Consider the following 19,826-nt stretch of genomic DNA (forward strand, 5'->3'; position numbering starts at 1 on the left):
TAAGGGAGTTACTCTTTGTGAAAGAATGCACAAAACAAGTTCCTGCACTGAATGTTGGTTTCTTGTTGAGCAATTTGTGCCATCCTTGAATGGTAATTTTTATGCATGATAGCCCTTTGCACTGGAAAAAACTAATTGTTTGCTTCAAACTCTTTGTTGTTGGGGTAGGATAGTGGGTCTTTTATACATTCAATGAAAACTTCTATATATTATACCTCTATTATCAAAAAGGATCTATACTGTATTAAGGGGAGACACATCAGGCGACACACAAGTGAGCCGCACATAAGGCTGACATTAATTGGCCGCATATGGTAACTTGATATCTGTACACAACATCAGAGTGAAGATAGTGTTCCAATATCAACCAGTGTCCCCTGAGTTTGAAGGCGTGTTGTGGTGGCTGACAACTTGCCTGCTCTTGCAGCTCAGTCACCAGGGGAAAATAAACACCTGTTACCCACAACACACACAAACACTTTCCTTATGCAACACAGACCTCAATTTATTGACATTATGGGGATGGGTGGGGGGTGGGGTTATACAAAAAAAAAATCTTAATTTATGACAAATAATTACCTTGAGATTCTTACCACAATCCAAAATCCTACACTGGGTTAATTGAAGACTAAATCAGGCATTTTAAACCTTCCAAAAAAAGTACTTGACTATCCAAGATAATATAATACATTATTGTGCAATGCTATAACATTTAAAATCTTCAATGTTAACACTGTTTAAATACAGGAAAAAAACTATATTTAATAATTAAACGAAAATACATTGCATATTCAACATGTTTATCAGCCCGTTCCACTAGAGGGAGCCCATACATCACTTGTACCACACTGCGAGAATAACTGCTTCAATTTGTCCAGTATGTTAATGTGAATGGGTGCGTGTCCATTCATACCAATTGAGAGTGTATTATTCTCTCCCAAAGTCACCAGGGATAGGCTTCAGCACATTCTGAACCTTAATGAAGATGGATGATTAACGTGAATAAGCAAGAGCTTCCTTTTAGAATTTGTCATGCATTAAATATTGTGCAACTGTTAAGATGCTGTGCCAAAAAGGTGTGTCGGTGTCAGTTTAACCGAAAACACCAAAACTAAGTCATCAAAATCACACCAGGCTATAGAGAAAGGGACAGACAGATAGCAATAGATAGCAATCAATCGAATGATCGATAGTTATATGGTGCCACATACTGGACAGAGGATGGTGCTGAAGTGAGAGGTTTGAACATGGAGATCTTTATTAAAGCTCAGTTTTTGTATAAATTTCATTTGTTGTTGAAACTGCATGCAGTAGCTTGGTTTGAGGCACATTACCAAAAAAGAATGAGCAAGATGACATCAAAATATAGCCATGAGACATACAATTGCATAACTTAATGTGAATATTGCAATTTAATTCAACTACAAAATTAAGTTTAAGATATCAAGCTACTTTTCCCCCATGGAGGAATTTGACAAAAATACATCAGAAGGCGGATGAGAGACAGAAAGAAACACTTAATTGTGTCAAACCATTTGCATTAGGGTAACATTGCCATTCAAATTAGAGGCACAAACCGCTTGACCATGACTTTTTGTTCCAACTCGGTTAAACCTGAGCCGCGTGTGACATTTAGACGGCAAGATTTAAGTAGCTGTCAATTCAGAATAGAAATTTAAAATGGAGCTGGAAACACACAAAGTGAAGCATTTGATATGGCCACGCCTCCCATGACTGGGTTCTGTTGATAAAGCTTGAAGGCTTTACGTTCAAAAAGCAACAAATGTGCAAAGACGCACTCTTGTTCGACACAAGAGCAGCAACAAAAGACAACCGCAATCTATAAATGATTAAGTATAATGAGCTCTGTACTTATTGTTTAAAAAGCATACATAATGCAGCATAATGAAAAGCGTTATACTATATTCTGGAAATATCAGTCCAGAACTGCTCACATTAGAGAAAGGAAAACAAAACGAAAAAAACAGGCACATAACAAAGTTACCCACAAGTTTGGCCTCCTGCACAGCTTCACACTTGCTATGATAGTCAGGTTAACAGTTCTCCATAATGACCACCAGGGGGCACCAAGGACAACAGCATCTACTTTTGGCAAAAGAGAGTGGCTTACACAATGGTAATTGGTCACACAGGGTTGTCAGTTGAGATCCACTTCAGACAGGCAACCGTCCTCAGAGCACAGTATACAGGTAGGTGAAAATAAGTGGATGAACATATTCAGACCCATGACAGACAACTTTGAAACAATGCGGCAGGGCAGGTGGATGAACAAACCCTCTTTCCACTCTTCTCAAGACATTGGTTTTCTGAGTTCACCACGCGATGTACCTCAAGTCCACAGTCTTGAATGTTCACAGCATCCTGTCACTCCATTGTGATGACTGACTCACAACAGAGGGTAACCATTTTTTTTTTTTTTTTTTAAACCAATTTTTTAACGTGGACCAAAAAAAAAAAATCTATAATCAATCCCTGTCGCCAAAATTAAGACAAGGGCATAAAAAACGCCAATCACAACCTGGTCTGTTGTCCATGGGAATGTTGACGAAAAGGGGGAGAAGGGGTGTACGGGGGAGATGAAAGGTTGGAACGAGTTCCCTGGCCTTCTCTGATAACTTCTGTGCTGCGTGTGTGTTTGCGTATACATGGATGTGTGTGTTTGTGTCTGTCTACTATCACTTTCATGTTGTTTCTCTTTTTTTTTTTATTCCCACTCTGTGGTGCCAGGTGGCTTGGAGGTCAAGTCATACATGACTCTAGAGATACCTGGGATCTTTCTGATCTCGTTGACCATCTTCAGCACCGCCTGGGGAGGAAAAGACGGTGCTGTGAGATCAGATATGCATTTTCAATAGCCTGCACCAATACCATATTTCAAAAAATAAATGAAAAACCGCTGAATAGCGCCCTCCAACTTTGAATTCCAGTCATACGGATGTGAGGATTGTTGTATGCAGGTGTTGCTGCTCCATGCGCATTAAAACCACTGCTATTTATTAAGACAATTTCCGGAACCGTGAACCTTGCCATACCTCCTCTGGGATTTGGTTCCCCGGCGTGGCAGGGATGCCAGTCATGAAGTCGCTGGTGATAAACGTGCGGACCACGACAGAGCGTCGGCAGGATGGCTGCTTTTGCAGTGGGTCACGATCAAAGTGCAGAGGGGTAAGGATGACTGGCATCTGGCTGATCTTTCCCGAGTATCCTGAGAGGAGAAGTAGTAGTGGTTTTACAGTTCGTTTTCTTCTAGCTATGAGACATTCCCCTTGTGGATGCAAATATGCAGCAAGTCAAGTTAAGTGCCTTCTCAAAGGCAAACTTGTGTGTCTCCCCACACATTCTTTAGGTTGTACTGCACATGCTTCACTATTTAGAATAGTTTGTGAGGCTGGGTGATTATGGAAAAAATAATTGCAATTATTTGGATTGATAATAAAATCAGTATTATGAAAAACAATTAATTGCTGATTTCCCAACTTTGCATTTATTCAACTACTGCAACCTACCGTCAACCCCCATGCCTGCTCATCCCTTCACCTTTGAACACTTTCATTGTTAGGTACAATATGATAAAACATCATGTGCAATTTAAGTCTCTTGCATTTTCATCCAATTTAGTTTGACTTTTATTAACTTGGGTCCCTGGCTGTCATGTTTTGTGCCATAACAAGTGAGGCTACAAAAAATTCCTTGCATTGTTGAAAATGCAACTGTGAGTGTGACTTCCCGTCGTTCAACATATTGTTTTTCTTTATTAGAATGTTTTTATGACCGAGAGAATCCAAAATCGTAACCGCGTATAAATTTGGAATAATTTCCTAGCCCTAGTCTCTCGACTGACTCATTTCAAGTAGAGTGTGTAAAATGACATCTTTCCTAGATTGAAACATTTATTCAAACCACAACACTCACCAGACTCTCTGAGGATAGAATGAGCAACAAAGTCAGCCTGTCTGAGGGTGCCAAGAACGCCTGTGGTCAGGAAAGTGGGAGTGATGTCTATTGGTGGCTCCTTCACATGGGAACCGAATACATAGACAACTCTGAAAGGGGGAGGGAGTATTAAAAACATGGTATAGGTATGAATTCTCCACTTATCATAGAATGCTAATCAAATACATCGAAACAGTTACTTTGTGTTACCTATTGATGCTATGGCACATGCGAGGGATAAGTCTGGCCAAGAACATGAGAGATTCCCAGTGAGGTGATTCTTTGCTTGTGATGCCACACACATAACTGTAAGAGCGGCAATCTCCCTGTATGAGAAAATATCTTATTCAGTAAGGAAACAAGAACATGCAAAACTAAAACCTCCGCCCCCACGCTCAAAAAAAAAAAAAAAAGCCCTCATCCCTTGACATCTGTAAACAAAGATGCATGAGGAGTTAAACTTTACAATGTTTGTCTACTGTCTCTACCAAACTTATGAGGTTTAGGCTAAAAGTAAAACTTAAGTGAGAAAACAAGAGGGAAATGGGGAAAAACACACCCAAAAAAAAAGTCTCTTCTAAAAGCGGCAAACTTAAGAACGGATATTTCACGAAAGCTAAAAGTCACTTTTAAGAACAGTATACGGTTTTTGACTAAGTTGTAACATTTGACAGTTTCCATTCCCTCAGATATACAAAATGTGAACCACACGTCTCCAAGTCTTCCAGACGGAGGAAGGAGACCAAATATAGAAACATCAGAAGAACTTTGCGTCTGTGTGTGTGTGAGGGGCGGGGGTTATGTCTACTGAAATGCTAAATGCTAAACAAGAGATGATGAACAAGTTCAAATTCAACTGCAGAGCACCTGCCTGTGACCCAAAAAAATAGTAAACTGATCACCTGGACGCCAACAGTTTTGATGGGCAGCAGGAAGGCATTGAGTGAATGAAGGCTGGTGATCTGCATGAGTTTCTCTTCCTCCTCGTCTGATATGCACGACTTGACTCTCTGCAGCAAGGTATGAGGCTGGAGATGAGAGAGAGAGAAGATCCCTGAAACCTATCATTGGGTTCAACAGCTTACACAAGATATGCCGTGTCTGAACTTTTAATTCATGGTCTTGCTATTCTGTCGTGGTGGGAAATGTATTGGATTAAACTATTGACCTTTTTGACGCTAGCAGAAAAGTCTGTAACAATTTTGAGGATATTGTTGGTTTCAGCAAAGTCTTTGCAGATGTATGGCTCCTCTGCACAGATGACTCTGATAGAAAGGCCAGGACCTGTGTGTGAAGGAAAAAGAATGAGCTACAATTGTGAATTGACTAAATCTAACCTTGCAAATAAAGTTGAAAAAAAAAAAAGACATATCAGTAATTTTATGAATGGCTTGTTCATGCAAATGCATCAGATTGTGGCAAAGTTAGGTCGTGGTGACATAAGGTGATTTTGGACGCAAGACAATAAACCTCCGGTAACACAGAAAGTCATCATTATTGTAAATATTTGCATGAAAACTCTTGGAGGCCATGAATATGAATCAAATGGGGGGAAGAAAATCCATAATGCAATAGCAGTGTTTTATTGCGTACTGATCCGGAAAAACTATGTCAGGACTGTTTTTTAAAAAAAAAAAAAAAAAAAACATCCAGTAGGTGTGTTTTGTGTGTGTTTATGTACTTGCCGGGGAAAGGGTGTCGCGAGACTATCTCCTCTGGTAGGCCCAATTCTCTCCCGAGGGCTCGAACCTCATCTTTATGGAAATCTTTCAATGGTTCGATTACTTTTCCCTGCAGGATCACAAACCAGAGCATTCAGCATTTTTACAAAAGCAAACAGGTTTAGGTTGGCAGTTCTGTTTTTTTTATATATATATAAAAATAAAGAAAAAAGGCTGAGCAATACAAAAAGAATAAAGTTTTGTCACAGTATGAACCTATTTTAGCTGGCAAAGTTAATCGGGGTCAAGGGAACACTGGTCATGAATTGGCAAAGTCTCCACTGTACTGACACATCACTTTCTCCTTCCTAACTAACTATACATACCTAGGGAAAGGCTATTGCGCACACACATTAACTGAATTATTGCTACATAATTTCTGCCTTTGAAGTACCTCATCTCTGAGTTTGCGGATGAGCTCGGTGTCATTGTGGTGTGTTTTGATGACCTCTGCCTTCCCGCTGGCAAGATGAGAGGCACTTTCTATGAGATCAGGTCTCAGGGTGCCCTGGGCTAAGAGAACCTCTTCTGGTTTTAGATTCATCTCTCCTATCACCTCATTTGCCACCTGAAAAACAAAAACAATCCACAAAATGTCACCCAAGTATCAAAAAGTAAAAGCAAGCCGGCATACACGTGATTGTGTAAATTAGGTTGGCAATCTCAAAATAGAAGTATGTAAATGTAAAATAGATTAACTTAAAGATGTACCTTGACGAAAGTATCCCCAATTATTTTTCTTTTCTCTTCAGGGTTGGTGGTCATATTCAGGGTTTTACTGATCCGTTTCCGAGGTGTTCTGTCCTCCTCTGAGATGGGAAGTGTTGTTGTCCCATTGTAGAAAGTGTGTGAGGCATTCACCACTGAAAGGTTGGCAAAGGTGGAAAATCAAAAATTTAATTTGGTTATGTAAAGATCACACAGCATTGATTAGACATTTGACACGAGGCTAAAAAAAAAAAACACATTCCATCATTCCACCACACCCACCTTTAAGTTTGATGCCTAATTTGGTGAGGGCCTCCTCGACACTCTGGCTCTCTCTCTTCCTCATGAAGCCATTGTCAATGTGAACCGCAATCACTTGGTCCTGGTTCAAAGCTTTGTTGAGGAGGGCAGTGCACACAGTTGAGTCGACGCCACCGCTCAACAGCACCTAAGGCAATTATTGCAAACCAAATCACCAGAGTGAGGAAAAAGTCTTGCCGCCATCAAACACTACATCTCCTTCTCCAGTACAGTCTTTCTTAGCCTGTATTGAGACTGGGATTGTATTTTACATAACAAGATTGTCATGGCACACGACACCAAAGAAATTCCACAAATATGAGATGTGCCATGAATTACACGGCTATATGACTGGCGACAGTATCAAACTGACTATATTTTGTGCATGTTGATAAACATGATTTTAATGCCAGGCAACTAATGTTCAATCTTTTTTTTTGCAAGCAATCACATAAGACTTTTTTCAGGTTACCCAACTGCAGTCAAGAAACAAGAGACATGCCTTATAAGATCAAAGATGTACCAGTTAGACAAACATTAAAACGTACTTGAATTTTGTGAAATATAACAAGCCCCCAAGGCACTGATGGTGTCATGATAGCACACTCGTCTGACTTTAGTGCAGGCAACATGGGTTCACTTGCCACTAAATGAAAGACTTATCTCCACACCCTCCTGAGAAGAAGCCTAGTTTATAAAGGCACTTAGGAAGTCGATAGGCACTTTTCAGACAGACCTGTTTCATTTGATTGTTTAATTGCTGATGTGGTCACTACTTCCCTGTGTCTTGTTTCAATGTTATGCTCACCAACACTTTGGACGTGCCGACTTTTTCTCTGATGTCACTGATGCAGGCTTGCTGGCGGTTCTGGACAGTAAAGTTACTTGTGCATCCTGCAATCTCAAAGACGAAGTTGCGAAGCATCTCCGTGCCACGCTCTGTCAGGTCAACCTCGGGGTGAAACTGAGTACCGTACAGCTTCTTCTGCTCATTGGAAATACCTAGTGACCAGTAAACATGGAGAGGCTATTAGTAAAAGCTGTCATAAAATATTTCACAAAGCACTGCTATTAATATTTGCCCTTTCTTTATTGTGGCATTTCCCTTGTCATTTAAAACAAAGAGCATTTGTATAAATGAAATCAAATCTGGTTGAAGTCAACATTCACCTGCAATGATGTTTCCTGATTGGGCCACCACTTTAAAGCCATCAGCGACTTTATCCACACTGTCTCCATGAGTCAGAAGAACCACCTCCTCCTTCTGAAGGCCTCTGATAACATACACACAGACAGGTACAGACTTAGTCTGTCACCTTTGCATGTCATTTAGCTACTGCTCAGTTCTGGAGGGATCCATTCGAGTGGGATAACAGGGCTACTGACAGCCCCAAGATTTTTCACTTTTTGCTTCACTTAGCTATTTTTTGTCTGTTTTTTTTAAATAACAAATGGGTTTAAAACACAAAACACGTTTTAACCATTTACATTTTTACTGGGGGAATAAATTTTTTTATGTTAATTTCAACATTAGGAATGTCAAAGCTTCCCACCCTCTGTATTCAAAGGTTTGGACACCTCCTGCACCACTGTATCACTTACTGGCTTATAAATGGAAAAGAAGGAGTACCTGAACAGTGAGCAAGTGTTGTCCACTCCAATACTGAACACCCCATCTTCCCTCACACATTTCTTGTGAACTGTTCCGCCAAAAACTTTGTTCATCATCTGAAAATGAACCACAGATAATAATGTTAAAATACTTTGTTAGTTTGATGTGATAACTGCATGCTGTATGGAGAAATATGGTTTTGATTAGAGATGATGGTTTAAACCTCCAAGCTGCCTGGGAAAAAAGAGAGCTAATGATGCTTTTATCTTCCTCAGTTAGTTTCAATGTGCCCTTGAAGCAAAATGATGAAATCCCAGCTGGGCCATGAGAGCAGAACAGCAGCCAGGAAATTGTGGTAAAGTGAAAGCTACTCAGATACTCTGAGTGAATACACAGAACATCTCCTTACTTGGATAAATAAATGCCTTAAGACAGTGATTCTCTGTGTGGTATTGCATGCAGTTTCCCTCTCGTGGTATGTGATACAACAGCTGCCTGAGCCACTTCACTTTTAGTTCACTTATAAGTTCAATGCATTTGCATTCAATCTTTAAGAAATGCTTTTAAACAATTCTGTTCACTTTTTTATTTTTATAGCTATATTGAAAATATGATCTCTTTTTAATTGAATCATTATTTAGTATTAATTTTAAGCTTCATTTCCTCATTATTAGTTGGAACTACTTGATGTTGGTAATGATGGTGATACTTGCAGAGCTAAGTGTTTTTTTTAGGTACAACTTGCAGCTAAACATAGGATTTGTACTGCATGTACCTGCATTCCATAGCAAATCCCCAGGACAGGCTTTCCTATAGTGAATATTGCAGGGTCAAACCATGGTGCATCCTCTGCATACACAGAAGCAGGGCCCCCTGAAATGATGATCGCCCTACAAGAAAAGGGACATTAGCACACATAAGAGTGGCAGAACACTGAAACCCTAAAAGCAGATTGCCCTGGAAGTTGCACAATTCAAAATCTTACTAAAGTCAAACAACAACTCAGTGTACACCCCGGCACCTATTGTTGGTTTATCAAAGAAATATTTAACTCCGGGTGTGTGACTTACTTGGCTTTATAATGATATATTCCAAAAGCTAAAGTTAGTCTGTTGTTGAATTCTACTCAAACCATTGCCTGAACAATAAAGATTATAAGAGCAGTAGCAATTTGACCCAGTAAGAAATCAGTTACCTATTGATTAAAAAGAAAAAACAGTGTCCGTCAGACAGATACAAATTTCTTAATATATTTACCTGTAACCTTGTTCTCTAATCGCAAAGGCCGGTGTCTCCAATGGCAGGATCTCTGAGCGCACACACAGCTCACGCACACGTCTGTCAATGACTTTGCCATATTGGGCACCAGCATCCAGGATGGCCACAGCTCCCTCATGTGACCCATTCTGCTCCACGCTGCCAATCTGCAGCTGAGAGTCACAGTCACAAAGTCACATGTTTGCCTATGAAATATAAATCTTAATTATTGGTAACTCACTCCTTGACTTAACTCAAATCCATTTCTACCCTCTATGCTTACCAGAGTAATTTGACTATGTTAAGCTTGTCCTTATCAATGGCATGTGACTGACAAGGTCTTAATAAACATGGTGAAACAAGCAATCGAGAGAATCACATGAGCAAGAGGATGTCACTTAGACAATTGTGCATTTATTGAATACTTTGGTCACGATTTTAAAATATTTCAACACGTTGCCCCACAGTGTTTCATATTATTTCAAGTTAAAGATTCACCAAATAAATTCACTGTAAAATTGCTGTAAAAACACCATATTTAGCAGTTGGTCTTGCTTGCATGCAGTTTAAATCTTAGAATCACTTTCAACCACCATAACAGCATAATTCTGACCACGTAAACAAATGCTTATTGCTCATGTGTGTATTGGTCCCAATATTTACTCAACACGGGTTAGGGGGTTATATTTTTATAGTGGCAGAAGTCAGGAACATGTCATTATTCCATGACTGTCAACAACTACGGGTAGATACAAGTCATTAAAGCAACAAAGGACAACATAAGTATTAAAATAAATAAATAAAAGGTTCATAAACCTCAATGTTTATGACAATTTCATAAAACACAGTTTTGCCAGATAACTCCTGATGAGATGCACGGGTCGATTAATCTTAAAATACTCACGCATTTACCTGTATAAATAAAGTCTGACATGCAATTCGATTATGAAAAATGAATAAGTAGGCAACATAAACCCACGTGGTTTATACTACGCTCGGTTCCCTCACATCAGTAAAGTGCCCCTCAAAACACTACCACTGTCAATAACGTAAAAAGATAGTACACTTGTAGATTATTAATCTACATAGATTATTAATAATATTGTGGCACTGAAGAGGTATTTACCTCTCTCAAGCCCGCAAACGATGTTAGCAAACTGTCAAGATTTGACGTTATTATTGCTCCAAGTTTGTGACAGCGAGTGCTCGAACGACATAAATTAGCTAGCCAAACGTTAAGTTTCACCATCAATGGACGGGTAGCAATGCTTTCTCGTGAGCAATCAAAAGTAAACATACCATTTGATCAATTTAGCTGCTCAAGGTAACAATTTATGACAGTGTCCCATCCGAGTGGACAGTCCAAATAAACAGTAACGAGCATAGCATGTTAGCACGTACTGGAAGGAGCTGAGCTAAGTTAGCGGAGCTATGCTAAACCCACGCGGTATCTTCAGCTGGTGAGGGTCCAGCCTTACACCAAACTAGAGATATTAGAGGACAACGTTGTCGAATATTCATGTGTGCTTAACCTTAGTTAATTGACGACCTTCGGGATCAGCGACTGGGAGCGACATGTTCACGTAAAGCGGCAACAGGCACGGGGCGCCCGTGCACATTCCTTCCCCCGGTGGTCAATGTTAACAAACACGCTCTAACAACTTTCCACGCAAATCAACGCAGGCCGTAGTGGAAGGTGAAAGAAATGGCAGCGTGAAAGCGCCACACGAGAGCAAGTTATGTCGTAGCAGCGACGGCTGCTGATACCGGTTCCACCGACCTTGCCGTCTCCGTTGCACATAGCCATGGAGGACTGCTGTGTGGTGGAATGAGCGCTCCTCTTTCGCCTTGATGTACGCGGTCGGTAGGAGCGAGCGAGCGAGCGAGGGAGGGAGGGGAAAAGCGAGAGAGAGAGAGAGGGAGAGAGAGAGAGAGAGAGAGAGAGAGAGAGAGAGAGAGACGCTCACTTGCAGCTCCGACTGAATGACGAGCAAAACACAACCAACCACACTGACTTCTTACTATCAAATGGACTCAGCGTCTCTCCTCCTCTTCTTTACTTCTGAAGACTCATTTAATTGCGGACAACAGTTGTCATGCAGCAGTAGCCTCCTGGCTCACCAGTAACACATAATGTGCCTATGTTCGTATATTGTGCAGAAATGTCCGACAGTCGTGCAAGTATGGGCAACTCAAATGCTAATTTTTCCTCAGTGCTCCTGGAAGCCACATCGGACCATGCATGCCCCAACCTGGGAAAAAATGCACTCATGTCATAAAAAGAATGCATTTTTTTTCCCAGTGAAAAGGGCCATCTTGCATAGAAATGACCATTCAAGGACGGCACAAAACTGCTGAACAAGAAAATGACATCAAGAGAAAGAACTCATTTTTTTCCCCCCTGAAAAAATCAATGAACTTCAAATTTTATGTCAAAGTACCGTTTTCCCTGCATATTCTCAAGGGAGGAAAATTGGCCTACTCTTGTTTAAGGCAGTTTAAGTCTTAAACTAAGACCCAGCAACTAACATATGTCTGCCATCTCAAAGTCAAAAAGTCAAAGTCAGCTTTATTGTCAATCTCTTCATGCCAAGACACACAAAGAAATCGAAATTACGTTTCCCCTATCCCACGGTGACGAGACACAGTACACGATAAACATACAAGTAAACAACGCAAAATAAAAACAAGAAGGCACAAACAATGAACAATAAGAGTGATGAATAAATAATAAATAAACAAATAACACAGTAAATAGTAAACAGTAGTGGTATTAGTGATATTACAATTTAAAACAACAGTCAATGAACCCTAACCCTAACCCTGCATATTTGCAGTTCGGGACCAACAGATTTGCATTTTCATTTTTTTTCCCTCTAATTAACACCGGTTATCAGTAGTTTTTTAGCATTTAAAAGTTTCCTCTTAAGTCAGCTGTGATAAACTCCAGCTCATCTGTGACCCTAATGAGGATAAGCGGTATTGGAAATTGATGGATGTAATTGGTGTCTCATGTAGTAATGTGAGTTTCCATATTCGGAAGAGCTTTCAGGAGGATGCAATGACCACTTCAAACTACAACCACAATAAAGATAAGGTTCAATCAATACCTCTCAGTGTGTCAGGCCAAATGGAGCATTATCATCTTTGCAAAGGCATGATTGTGCTTCGCAAAATGTTTTGGCTGATTGGTGCTGATGATGAATATAAATGTGATCACACTTTCTGCAATAGTGCAATATTTATTTCACATTTTTTATCGTCTTCCCACTCAAAAAAGCACAGGGGGTTTGTACAACAGCATTACTTATTACGTGGAGCTATTCAAGACAGTTTGTCAAACAGTTTTTGAGCAAAAGGGAATTCAAAGTAGGGTGTGCTTGGAATCTCTGCCAACACTTCTCAGGATGACACAGCATGCGCGTGTATGTGCAATCAACCCACTGCACTTTTAACACATTGCTGACAAGTCGTAAAGACATAGTGGGGGGAGTTAGTGTTTGCTGCTGAATTTGTAAAATTGCGGACATACAAAAAGAATAACTGACTCTAATTTGGATGCTTAATATTTCATTATAAAGAATAGCAGGTAATGTCAAATACACATGATGAAAGGTTGTTTCAAGTTTATTGGCTGCTACTTAGAAAGTCACAGCTTCATCTCCACAGGTTTTACAATGGGTTGTAATCCACGTCTCCAGTGTCCCTGCTGACGAACGGTGGTTGTCATCCAAGATTTGACGCGACACGGTTCTTCTGTTTATTTGCTGTCATTAGTCAAATAACTCTTTAATTGTAGTAATCAAAGACGCCTCACCAAAATAATCACATGCTCCTGCAGATGGAATTAGAAGTTATTTCAACACCTACGGAGTTAAATTTAACACTTCAAAAGTGTCTATATTGGTCTACACTAAATCTAGTCAAAACAACACTTTTAAAAGTTTGATTTAAGTGGGAGTTAACACAACTCTGGTGGTAGTTGAAATTTAACACTAGTCAACAACTGGTCAGTGTTGATTTTACACTACACGAGTATGTAGCATTAAATTACTACACCATTTTGTGTTATACTTAACAGTCAAAACGAGTTGCTAAATATTTAACTCATATAAAGAGTCAAAAAATACTGTACAGTCAATTTAACACCCTACTTCTTTCCCACACACTCTACAACATACATTCTATCAAAAAGAGACTCATTTGTGGTAAGTAAAATAATGTATTTTATATTTCCACAGCACAACAATGCATTGACTTGACAATAGGACATCCCATCAACGGGTCAACGATGTTTTTCTGCCAGGTTTGAGTAATGTAAGAGCATTTAAGACGGGCACATGTGAAATATGTCAAGACTCGACTGGAAAATAATGCCCGAGTGTTTACTCAGTTAAAAAAAACATAGTTGTTCAAAAGGGTCAGAAGGATTCAACAGTAGACATGCAATCAAACAACTAACAAGTGACTGTAAGTGAAGGGCAATAACAACAGACACACGGTCACGTGGTTATGATCCATCCAGCCTGTCCTGTCCTCATCACATGCTGATCTTCAAGCATGCCTGCGTCCTGTCACATGCCATCTGGGGTGATAAACAGCTTCACATGCGCTTATAGCAACCGCAAGGCAAAGCGTGCTGCCATTCATTACCTTTGACTGGAGCATGGTGTCATGGCCTTTCAATGGCAGAGAACGTTTCTGCTTAGAAATAAACCTATGATGATTTTATTGTGGACAAGTACAAAATTCCCAGAGTTGTAAAAGAACATGTGCAGTCACAATTCACTCTGAATTTCTTCTGGCTTAAAATCTGTCTGTCTTGCAAAGTCTGTTATTGTTTTTGTGAGCAGAACACAAGTCACAGTTTTACATGGTTCAAAAATTCAAATTCAAATGTTGTGTCTTTGCATCAGTAGTTGTCATCTCGACTTGGCCCAACACTGTGTCTCATTCTTCAACTTTGATTCAATTGTGTTGTCTTTCTCATGGACTCAAATCACTTTAAAATAGGTTTTACTTGAGCTGACCTTAACACTGGGACTGGTTTGGTTGAATAACTGAATAACCTTTTTACTACCAATAGTAAAAAACTAATTCATGGCAGCAACCCTAAATCATTATGCTATGTATAATCCACTGGATTGGGCTCTAAACCTGTATTTCTATTTACTCCGAAATAGAAATACCATTGTTCTTCGGCATCCGTACCATGAATGCTTCTTTATGTGGACAAACAACCATTCAAACTCACACTCACAACTATGGACAATTTAGTAAAAGTGAAGACAATTTGCAATTCTAGTAATGACACACGAATTTGATGCACAATTTGTTTTCGTGGGCCACATAAAATGATGTGGCGGGCAGTATCTGGCCCCCGGGCCTTGAGTTTGACACTAGCGTTCTACAGTATATTTGTAAATAATTTTTTCAGCACCACCTAAGTATCGGTCAAGCTCGGTAGAACACTAATCTTCAAGAGGTTTTTTTTTTTTAGGAAATAGCAGGATTTTCAAAATTTAGCAGTTTTTTTTTAGTTGATATTGTAACATGTAGTCAAAGTATTAATCCTTTGCGCTTTAACGTTCTATCACATCACAATCGCAATAATTTGGCCCGCCCTGAACGTAACAATTGCCAAAAGAAACAAATGCAAGCGAACAACGACGTTATCTCTCCAAAGTGCGCTTCAGCATCACAACAGTACTACAATCGGAACAGGCAGTCACAAAAACGGAACAAATTAGCTCAGGTTTTGACACGTCAGCTGTAGTGAATCGGACACATTTGAACGTTGCGCACAAGTATACTTCCTGGTGCATCTGACACCAGTGTTGATTTTTTACCTTTGTGAATCGTCAAACGCCTACGGTAAGCTCTTTAAGTGTTTCGTGTGTAGCCTGCTTTTGTTTTGTCACAGTTACGCCGCCCAACAAATTTCACAAATGAATGTGTAATTTGGCTTTTCGTGTGCTTTTCTTTATGTTCAGCATGTCGCTTATTCCGCTGCCATTGCAATCAGGTATGCATGCTATCAAATAATTTACATTTCCCTTTTTCTCTTCCCCCCCCCCCCCCCCCCCCCCGTTCTCCCTGGTTAAAGATGTATTTTTGGAATTTACTCTACAGGAAATGTAATGTATCAGTTTGATTAAACCATCTTTAGCCTACCTTACTATTTTTTTTATGTCGTAATACAAAGTCAAAAGTGCCTTATGCAATTGTTAAAGGTTGCCGTTACATAAAACTGGACGATGTCAAATTTGAAAACACAACTTGGCCAGATGCTTCCATGCACATTAAAAAAAAAGTATTCACACAATATTATGACCAACTGAATACCACTTTAAGCTCACCGCCCATATCATCAGCCATATTTGCCCCAGAGCGAGACAACTTACTTTGCTGTCTTTTTTTTGTTTTAAGTCAAATAAAGTGATTTTGTTAAAACTGTATTTCAGATTTGCTGATTGCACTGCACCCTTCAATGACTCCGGTGTTACCATGGAGCACCATAATCACGATCTAATTACATATAAGAATGGTCGGCAGAGAAAGCAAGTTGGTCCTTCCCTCCACCATTCTCTAAACTTGAAGGACGGTGCCATGACACCGATGAGCATCTCTGAGACAGAAGTAGACGGGGTAACAGACAACCTCATCGCAGGGTCAGACCCCGAGGAGAAGATGCATCCCAAAGTGCGTCGAGGTATTCGGACCGAGTTGTGGAACGTGCTGCTTCTTCTCTTCCTCTATGTGCTGCAAGGGATTCCCCTTGGACTGGCTGGCAGCATTCCGCTGATTTTACAGAGTAAGAACGTCAGCTACAAGAACCAAGCTGTCTTTAGCTTTGTTTTTTGGCCATTTAGTCTCAAGCTTTTATGGGCACCGCTGGTGGATGCTCTCTACTTCACCAAGTTTGGTAGAAGGTAATAAAACATTTCATGGATATGTAAATTTGGTTTATGAAAGTTGAGCCTCTATAGTCATGCCCATGTCACTGCAGAAAATCGTGGCTGGTACCCACGCAGTACCTACTGGGCCTCTTCATGCTCTACCTTTCTCTACAAGTTGACTCACTGCTGCAGAGCAAGGGAGGCCCGAATGTGGTCGCGCTGACAACGGTCTTCTTTATGCTCGCATTTCTGGCAGCCACGCAGGTAGCTATCCATAAACGTCGTGCTATGCCGACATATTCAAATTCTGTTGTTAAAAGTGTCACTACCAGATTAGTGAGACAAAATACTGAAAGAATACCATCTTTGAATCATGGAAATGAATTTTTAAACTTTCTAAGAATAAAATGAAGATGGAAAGAAAAACAAAAAAAGGATGTTTTTTTTAGTCATTTTTCTTAGACACTGTTCTCCTGTCTTTGTCAGGACATTGCTGTCGATGGCTGGGCGCTAACAATGCTATCGCGAGAGAACGTCGGCTATGCATCCACGTGTAACTCGGTGGGCCAGACCGCTGGCTACTTTCTGGGTAACGTGCTCTTTTTGGCGCTGGAGTCTGCCGATTTCTGCAACAAATACCTCAGAACGGAGCCCAAGGAGATTGGAATTGTCACCTTGGCAGGTAACTTGCTTAGCATGTCGTTCAATGCCGCACTGCTGTAATTTTCAACATCTAATGTTTGCTGTTTGGCTGCAGACTTCCTGTTTTTCTGGGGAGTGGTGTTCCTGCTTTCCACAACGCTGGTGGCCATCTTGAAAAGTGAGAACGAGCCTCGCAAAGACAGGGGGAAAGATCCCGAGGCGACGCAGGGGGTTTTCCAAACCTACAAGTTGCTCTTCACTATCGTCAAGATGCCGGCCGTCTTCACCTTCTGTTTGCTGCTGCTCACTGCCAAAGTAAGCACTCTAGTGGAGGAATTTGCCTTAACAAGAGTGCCACAGAGGCTAACTACCATTTTGGATTCGTGACAGATCGGCTTCTCTGCAGCTGATGCGGTGACCGGTCTGAAGTTGGTGGAGGCCGGCGTTCCGAAGGCGCAGTTGGCTTTGCTGGCCGTGCCTATGGTGCCTCTGCAGATCCTTCTACCGGTGTTGATCAGTAAATACACAGCAGGGCCCAGACCGTTGGATGTCTTCTACAAAGCCTTCCCTTTAAGGTTGTAACACAGATCCAAATGCACTGTTCTGTAGGTTGCACATTTTGTTAAGGGCTATATTGTGGCAGGTTAATGGTTGGCCTGGGCTTCGCTCTGCTTGTTGCGTGGACACCGAGTGTGCGGCAAGAAGAAGGCTTCCCCGTTTACTACTACGTTGTTGTACTGCTCAGCTATGCGGCGCACCAGGTGAGCAGTCAAGCAGTCTAAATTAGTTTGAAATATATTATAAAATCATTTCAATTAAGTTATTATTAGTTTGCAGTAATTTAACGAAACATGAACAATTTACAAAACTAGTCATTTTTATTTAAAATTGTCTCCCCCCCGCCCCTCATAAAACATTTAATAATTCTTGGAAAATTGTGACTTATAAAATTATTTCCCCCTGAACATTACAAGTTTATTCCCATCAAACCAAGACTTTTTCTCCCCCCTTCATAAAATGAATTGAATAAAAAGTTATGATGTGAGGTACTAACCAAAGCTTCCTGCCTACAGTTGGCTTTATACAGCATGTATGTCGCCGGTATGGCCTTCCACGCCAAAGTGAGTGACCCACTCATAGGGGGAACCTACATGACATTGCTGAACACAGTCACTAACCTGGGAGGAAACTGGCCCTCCACCCTTGCACTTTGGTTGGTGGATCCGCTCACAAGCAAGGAGTGTCGGGGCGCTGTCAACCAAACTTGTGTCTCGCCGGAGGCAGCAGGGGTAAGTGTGTATTCGGCCATCTATCTGATGCAGTTGTTCTGCTAGTGCACTGAATGTATTGAATGCAGCACGGACTCTTGTTTTCCAGCTGTGCGTCAAGGAAGGTGGCGCCTGCGTCACAACGCTAGACGGTTACTATGTGGAGTCAGTGGTATGCATGCTGATTGGCTTTGCCTGGTGGGTGTGGTTAGGGCCGAAGTTGAAGAGGCTGCAGGATCACAGTCCAGCTGCGTGGAGATGCAGAGTTGCAGTTGATGACTAAACTAGTCCTATTTTCTTTCTTTTTTCTTTTTCTCCTCATGCAAATCAACATCTGAATGCTGGACCCTTTAATTTTGGTATCTTTTTGCATCGGGCCTTTTGTTTCTTTGCTGAGGAGTGACCAAATCATGACCAAATCAGCCGGCTCGAACACTATCAAATAAGGATCCACTACCATATGCATCCTAAGGAAAGAATGTTCACAGTCCCACCCAAAAACTATGCAACGTACCTGACGGATCACCTTCTGGTTTTCTTTATTAACTGATGGGAAAGAAACAACAATTTTAAGTGGATCACATAGTTTCTTTGTGTGCTTTGGTGGGAAATTGTTGAAAATACATACATATATCCGTTTTAGTAAAATAAACTTCCCCCAAAAAAGCATCATCCTACAGGGCGATATATATATATATATATAGATAGATAGATAGATAGATAGATAGATAGATAGATAGATAGATAGATAGATAGATAGATAGATAGATAGATAGATAGATAGATAGAACAGCAGAGCTTGGAACATTTTGGCAGTTGAATTTTTTTTGGGTGCATTACTGCAGATGGACAAAAGGTGGCTGTAATACACAAAGTATTCCGCCAAAAGAAAGCTAACACCATTAGGGACAAGGATTTTGTGTTGCAGTCTGAGCTCTAATGTAATATATACACATCACTCCCGAATATAATAGCCAGCAACAATGAAAGTATGAAGGAAAAAGTGGCACTTAGTGACTGACAATAGTCTGAAAAATATGGTAGCACTATGTTTTCACTGGAAATTTAGTACACTTGCACAAGCCATAACACTTTTTACTTTACATTTTTTTTGTAAATGACATCCCCCCCCCCCCCCCCCCCCATCTTTTACCTTACTGTTACAGGTCTGTAATTCCCAACCAGGTGGGATTAGACCTCATTACTGGAACAGGAGTGTCATTTCTATTTATATTTTTTATCAATGTTCTGGATGCTGGTGTATATAACCCTGCAAATTCGAATGGACGGTTTCGGTGTTTGAATTTTATAAGCTCAATTTTAAGGCTTTATGTGTAGTATTTGATTATTTTTGTCTGTGTGCAGGGGGGGGGGTCACTGCTCTTCTTCACTTGGATCTGATTTGTTATGTGATAACATAACATGTGAAGTGTGCCTTTTCAACTGGGAAGATTCAACATGAAGG

At 40.5% G+C, this 19,826-nt stretch overlaps 2 protein-coding genes across 4 annotated transcripts; one reads left to right on the forward strand and one right to left on the reverse strand.

The window, feature by feature from the left end:
* Positions 1-1,233: 1,233 nt before the first annotated feature.
* gmps (guanine monophosphate synthase) lies at positions 1,234-11,491 on the reverse strand. Of its 2 annotated transcripts, none has more exons than XM_037268688.1 (16): positions 11,333-11,491; positions 9,553-9,725; positions 9,071-9,185; positions 8,314-8,411; positions 7,854-7,957; positions 7,492-7,685; positions 6,666-6,831; positions 6,387-6,538; positions 6,070-6,243; positions 5,640-5,745; positions 5,123-5,238; positions 4,857-4,982; positions 4,165-4,280; positions 3,934-4,064; positions 3,054-3,226; positions 1,234-2,827 (listed from the first exon to the last, which is right to left on the reverse strand). In XM_037268688.1, the coding sequence occupies exons 1-16, from the start codon at positions 11,357-11,359 to the stop codon at positions 2,726-2,728; spliced, it is 2,073 nt and encodes a 690-aa protein (XP_037124583.1). In that variant the 5' UTR covers positions 11,360-11,491; the 3' UTR covers positions 1,234-2,725. The 2 variants fall into 2 exon arrangements, with proteins under 2 accessions (XP_037124583.1, XP_037124582.1); XM_037268687.1 differs by lacking the exon at positions 11,333-11,491 and adding an exon at positions 11,085-11,144.
* A 3,828-nt stretch (positions 11,492-15,319) lies between these two features.
* On the forward strand, positions 15,320-18,982 carry slc33a1 (solute carrier family 33 member 1). Of its 2 annotated transcripts, XM_037268695.1 has the most exons (10): positions 15,322-15,426; positions 15,546-15,577; positions 16,017-16,484; positions 16,562-16,715; positions 16,938-17,133; positions 17,209-17,408; positions 17,484-17,668; positions 17,737-17,854; positions 18,167-18,382; positions 18,471-18,982. In XM_037268695.1, the coding sequence occupies exons 3-10, from the start codon at positions 16,060-16,062 to the stop codon at positions 18,642-18,644; spliced, it is 1,668 nt and encodes a 555-aa protein (XP_037124590.1). In that variant the 5' UTR covers positions 15,322-15,426; positions 15,546-15,577; positions 16,017-16,059; the 3' UTR covers positions 18,645-18,982. The 2 variants fall into 2 exon arrangements, with proteins under 2 accessions (XP_037124591.1, XP_037124590.1); XM_037268696.1 differs by lacking the exon at positions 15,546-15,577 and having other exon boundaries at positions 15,320-15,426.
* The last annotated feature ends 844 nt before the right edge of the window (positions 18,983-19,826 follow it).

Source organism: Syngnathus acus, chromosome 13, assembly GCF_901709675.1.
Source record: "Syngnathus acus chromosome 13, fSynAcu1.2, whole genome shotgun sequence".
In the NCBI taxonomy this organism is placed as follows: Eukaryota; Metazoa; Chordata; class Actinopteri; order Syngnathiformes; family Syngnathidae; genus Syngnathus; species Syngnathus acus.

Bases quoted from the DNA above. Each gene is read 5' to 3' on its own strand.
- slc33a1 (XM_037268696.1), top strand. From the start codon at position 16,060: ATGGAGCACCATAATCACGATCTAATTACATATAAGAATGGTCGGCAG. The intron at 17,669-17,736 runs GTTGTAACACAG...ATATTGTGGCAG, and splicing joins TACAAAGCCTTCCCTTTAAG to GTTAATGGTTGGCCTGGGCT. The intron at 17,855-18,166 runs GTGAGCAGTCAA...TCCTGCCTACAG, and splicing joins TCAGCTATGCGGCGCACCAG to TTGGCTTTATACAGCATGTA.
- gmps (XM_037268687.1), bottom strand. From the start codon at position 11,129: ATGTCGCTCCCAGTCGCTGATCCCGAAGGTCGTCAATTAACTAAG. The intron at 6,244-6,386 runs GTACATCTTTAA...TTTGTTTTTCAG, and splicing joins TTGGGGATACTTTCGTCAAG to GTGGCAAATGAGGTGATAGG. The intron at 2,828-3,053 runs GTATGGCAAGGT...TTTCCTCCCCAG, and splicing joins GGAACCAAATCCCAGAGGAG to GCGGTGCTGAAGATGGTCAA.